This window comes from Chlorocebus sabaeus, chromosome 2 (genome assembly GCF_047675955.1).
Source record: "Chlorocebus sabaeus isolate Y175 chromosome 2, mChlSab1.0.hap1, whole genome shotgun sequence".
Classification (NCBI taxonomy): domain Eukaryota; kingdom Metazoa; phylum Chordata; class Mammalia; order Primates; family Cercopithecidae; genus Chlorocebus; species Chlorocebus sabaeus.
The window spans coordinates 27,272,996-27,278,230 of NC_132905.1; the positions used below are offsets into that span (position 1 = coordinate 27,272,996).

Below are 5,235 nucleotides of genomic sequence, written 5' to 3' on the forward strand. Positions count from 1 at the left end.
CGGCTCGTCCTGCTACCAGTAGAGACTGAGTATAAATCCTAACTGTATTTATAAACCTTCCCAATGTTTGTAGATGAATTTAGGAGATATAATAAATTAAGATATAATTAAGAGGATGGTTAATATGTATAAAAAATAGAAAAGTTGAATAAGATCTAGTATTCGATAGCACAACAGGGTGACTATAGTCAATATTTTAATTGTGCATTTTAAAATAATTTAAGGAGTGTAATTGGATTCTTTGTAACACAAAGAAGGGACAAATGCTTGAGATGGTGGACACCTCTTTTACCCTGATGTTATTGTTACACATTGCATGTCTGCGTTAAAATATCTCATGTACCCCGTAAATATATATGCTTACTATGTACCCACAGAAATTAGAAATTTAAAAAAATTAAGAATACATTAAGATATAATTTTTATTACCATAAAATTCATCTATGTTGTGATTTTCAGTAAATTTCTTGAGTTCCACAACCATCACCTAACTCACTTTTAAAACTTTTTTTTAATCACTCCATTAAGATGCTTCATATGAATTTGCAGTTAATTCCCAATCCACTTCTGCATTTCCTCCCCTACCTCAGCCCCAGGCACCCACAAATCCACTTTCTGTTTTTTTTTTTTTTTTTTTAAAGCACTGATCCTGTTTATTTGGCAGGAAAACTACACAATCCAGCAGCCCAGGAGGGAAAGGTGGGCTTAATCCTCCTCCTCGTCGTCTCCAGCCCCGGCCCCACCCTGGCCCTTCTTGGCGTTCTTCCTCTTCACGCGGCCCCGGCGGCCACCCCCATAGGGAGAGCGCAGGGAGAAGTCGATGTGCTTCTGGGAATCCAGGCGGACAATGAAGGACGGGATATTCACCACCTGCTTGCGGACCCTGATATGGCGCTGGCGGATCAGCACGCGAGCATGGTGGATGGACTTGGCCAAGCCCAGCTTGAAGACCTGGGTCTGCAGGCGTCTCTCTAAGAAATCCTCGATCTTCAGGCCCAGGATGTAATCCAGCTTCATCTTGCCCTCATCCAGCACCTCAATGCGGACCAGCCGCCGCAGCAGGGCATTGCCTTCGAACAGTCGCCGTGGGTCCTTCTCATCAAGCGTCAGCAGTTCCCGGGCGGCCTTGCGGATCTTGGCCAGGGTAAATTTGACCCTCCAGACCTCACGTTTGTTCCGGAGCCCATACTCGCCGATCAGCTTCAGCTCTTGGTCGAGACGAGATTTCTCAAAGGGTCTCCGCGGGGTCACGTAAGTTTTGCGACATACCCAGCTCCGGGCCACCGGCATGTTGGCTCCGCTTACCCGTCTGCGCCTAAGCGCAAGACCCGGCCACTGACAAAGAGCTCCACTTTCTGTTTTTATAGATTTTCCTGTTCTCAACATTTCATGTCAATGGAATCATAGAACATGCAGTCTTTTGTATCTGTCTTTTTTCACTTAGTGTAATGTTTTTGATGTTTTCCATATTGTAGAATTTACCAGAACTCAGTTCCTTTCATTGTTGAATAATATTCCATCTTCTGGATATACCACATTTTGTTCAGTCAGTTCACCAGTTGGTGGACATTTGCTTTGATTCCACTCTTTGTGTGTTATGATAATCCTATTATGAACAATTCACATACAAGTCTTTGTGTGGACATATCTTTTAGGTAGATACCTAGAAATGGAATTGCTGGGCCATATGGTTGGTACATTAAAATTTAATGCATTAAGAAGCTGCTGGGCCAGGTGTGGTGGTTCATGCCTATAATCCCAGCACTTTGAGAGGATGAGGCGGGTGGATCACTTGAGGCCAGGAGTTCGAAACCAGCCTGGCCAATATGGTGAAACCCTGTCTCTACTGAAAATACAAGAATTAGCCTGGTGTGGTGGCGCATGCTCATGATTCCAGTTACTCTGGAGGCTGAGATGGAAGAATCACTTGAACCCAAGAGGTGGAGGTTGCAGTGAGCTGGAGCTTGCACCACTGCACTCCAGTCTGGGCAACCGAGTGAGACTTTGTCAAAAAAAAAAAAAAAAAAAAAAAAAGCAGCTGCTAAATAGTTTTTCAAAGTGTCTGTTCCATTTTATTTTACATAACATCAGTAATATATAAAGCTCTTGTTTCTCTACATCCTCAGTAACATTTGTTATTATTTATGTTTTAAAAAAATCATAACCATTCTAATGGAGGTGAAATGGCATCTCATAATGGTCTTAATGTGCATCTCCCTAATAATTAATAATGTTGAGCACTTTTTCAGGTGCTATTAGTCATTTGTATATCTTCTTTGGTAAAATGTTTATTAAAATCTTCTGCCCATTTCATAATTGGTTGTTTACCTTATATACTGGGCTATAAGAGTTCATTTTATATTCTGAAGACAAATTTGTATCAGATATATGATATATAACTTTTTTTCTCAGTCTATGACTTGTGTTTTTGTTTTCTTAATAATGTCTTTTAAAACACTACAGTTTTGAATTTCAGTGAAATACAATTTATAAGATTTTTTATGTATTATGTTTTTGACATCGTATCTAAGAAATTTTTATCTAACTCAAGGTCTTAAATATTTTATTCTATGTTTTCTTCTAAAAGTTTTATAGATTTAGCTCACACATTTAGGTCTCTGATCTATACTGAGGTAATTTTTGTTTGCAATAGGAGGTAAGGGTCTAAGTTCATGTTTGGTTAGTATGTGAATATCCAGAGGTCTCAGCACCATACGTGGAAAAAAAATATGCTGTTCCTATTGACTTGCTCAGTTATTTGCGTTAAAAATCAATTGATCATCAAGATAGAGGTATAAACCCACTCTTAAATGTGAGTTTGGCCTTGCCTTTGAATGTGGCTGATGTTCTAGAATTTGAGCCGTACAGCAGAACAGTGCTATGAGCAACTGGCAGTTGGTGATCTTCTATCTGGTTATCTCCTCCTTTTACCCCATTTGATGTTGGTATAATCACTGGCACAACCCAGGCCTGTGCAAACAACCAACATGATCTCAGATATGGTTTTGTTTTGTTTTGTTTCTTAATCAGCTTCCAACATGTTAGCATATACTTTCCCAAGAAAATAATTTGATGACAAAATGTTATGATTTCGAAGACTCTGCTTCCTACTTTGGATTAACGGAGGCTACATCAAAATGACAGAATGCATGTGGAAATATTTCTCAAACCATGAAATGCCAAACAAATGTAGGGAATTATCATTACTGCATGCAGGAAATAGGAGTAAACAGAAGCAACAGTAATGCTTTTAAAGGGCTTAGATAAACAAAACAGATGACAAGATCAACACAAGAAGGTAAAAACCAGATTTGCAGATAATCCACCCAGGGATAGTTGAAAATTGACTTTATCTGCATTACCTGAAATATTAAGGAGTTGGATCAAGATAAAAAATGGCTCAGTTGGATGTAGGGGATAAAGTTGTCTTAGTAATTGGTATATTCCCTTGCAGATAGATAGAAGCTTTGCCCTAAGGTATTGCTTTCTCTTGTTAATGAATGGCCCTCCTTCAAGGGTGTAGGTGGAAGTAGCAATTCCTTTTATAATGTAAACTTCAGCATGTTGAAAACCTCAAATAACTTAACATCTTTCCTCCACACAGAGAGATAGCTACTTTGCTTGAAATTTCCAGGATTAGTGAACTCTTAAGGGCAATTTATGAAAGTCTGCACATTTGTATAGTTGAGGCATTGCTACTTAGATCTAACAAAACATTTTTGCTAGGATTATAGCTTTTATTAATCCACTCACTATCTATCCTCATCCAGCAGACAGCAAAATCCTGGAAGTTTGCATGTAGAACAGATAGAATTTGAAGAGAAGGAATTAGGGGAAAGTGTGGAGCACTGTGCAAATTGCTCTGGAGTGGGTAATATAGCGATGGAGAGGTCCAGGTGTTTAGTAGGAAGCAAAAGGACATTGCTTCCCTGGAGACTGAGAAAGAGATCTCACATGGAGGGAGGGCGGAGGCTGATGGTTGCACCCTTTTTCCTACAGAAGATTTTCATCTCTGGGAAGTCCTGATTCTGCATTAATGATGGACATCAATGTTTTCAACTGCCAGACAGCTCCATGTTCTCAATTCCTGAGATCCTAACTATGGTATGTCATTTTGTTTAGTGTTTCTCTGGCACTCCGTTTCTGCATCCAAATCCTAGCTGTTTCATGGCAGTATTTAGATAGCTTTTACAATCACAGCTCTTAAAGTTTGCTTATTTTTGTGCTCTCTATTCTATAGAAAGAAACATTCAGAATCTTGTTCTTACACTAGACATTAGAGGTAAAGCCATGATGATAATTATTACTCAAAGGCCCTTAAGCTACACAGCTTCAGACAATTCTGCCTAAAAAAACTTAAATATCAGAAAGTTGTGAGGAAACCTGTCTATAGCCACTGGAGTTTCACAATAGTTCCAAATTTGCACCCTAAAATAATTTTCTGTGAATAGTTAGGCTGTTGCCTAGAATTTGTGCTCAGGAAGATTAGAGGAATGTAGCAATTATTTTTTAAAGTGTCTTAGTTTGAAGGCACCCTATAAATTTGCTAAAAGTACATATGGGGAGTAAAGAGGCAGAGGAAATAGGGAGGGGCTCCAAGCTTGGAGATAAAAAATTGCCAAGAAAGAGCCTGCCTTTAAAGAAAGGGGAATAAGGAGCAGGAAGATACAGGAGGGAGATGATAAACAAGAAGCGTCTTCATGGTGCCCTAATGTAACACACAACAGGGGCTGGAAAACATTAAACATTTGGTATTAGAGAAGAAAGTAAGGCAGGAAACATTCTGAGAATGAGAATGAGCCACCTATTGCAAAGGCTTCTATGCTGTGCTCACAGGCAAACACAAAGCAGAGCACTCAATGGCCAGTGCTTTGACCACTCCCAGTGGTCTTCTCTACCAAGATTAGTGGGCCAAGTCATTCTGGAACAGGCTTTGAACTGGTCCCTTTACATTGCTCAGAATGACCCCTGCTCATCCACTCTTGCCTCTTTGCGTCTTTCAGTTTATCACGCCATTAAGCTTGTAGTACACAGCCAATTCAATAGGGAGCTCCCCTAAGTATACATGTACATAAAAATTGGAATTAAAAGGAGCTACTCTTTTGGATTTGGCCCTCATATCTTGATTGCTTTCTGTTGTGCCCATCCTGATTTTTGTCTTGGCCCTAGGCATTTGGGCAGGTACATTTTTATGGCTGACTTGAATTCTCTTTTATTGCATAATCTCCAGTGTAT

The 5,235-nt window shown here is 39.6% G+C and overlaps 1 protein-coding gene across 1 annotated transcript; it reads right to left on the reverse strand.

Moving 5' to 3' along the window:
- Window positions 1-607: 607 nt before the first annotated feature.
- LOC103246456 (small ribosomal subunit protein uS4-like) lies at window positions 608-1,352 on the reverse strand. The gene has a single exon (XM_037990712.2). It carries the CDS (start codon window positions 1,288-1,290, stop codon window positions 706-708), a length of 585 nt encoding a protein of 194 aa, XP_037846640.2. The 5' UTR covers window positions 1,291-1,352; the 3' UTR covers window positions 608-705.
- Window positions 1,353-5,235: the final 3,883 nt, after the last annotated feature.

Coding starts and splice junctions, on each gene's coding strand:
- LOC103246456 (XM_037990712.2), bottom strand. CDS start 1,290: ATGCCGGTGGCCCGGAGCTGGGTATGTCGCAAAACTTACGTGACCCCG.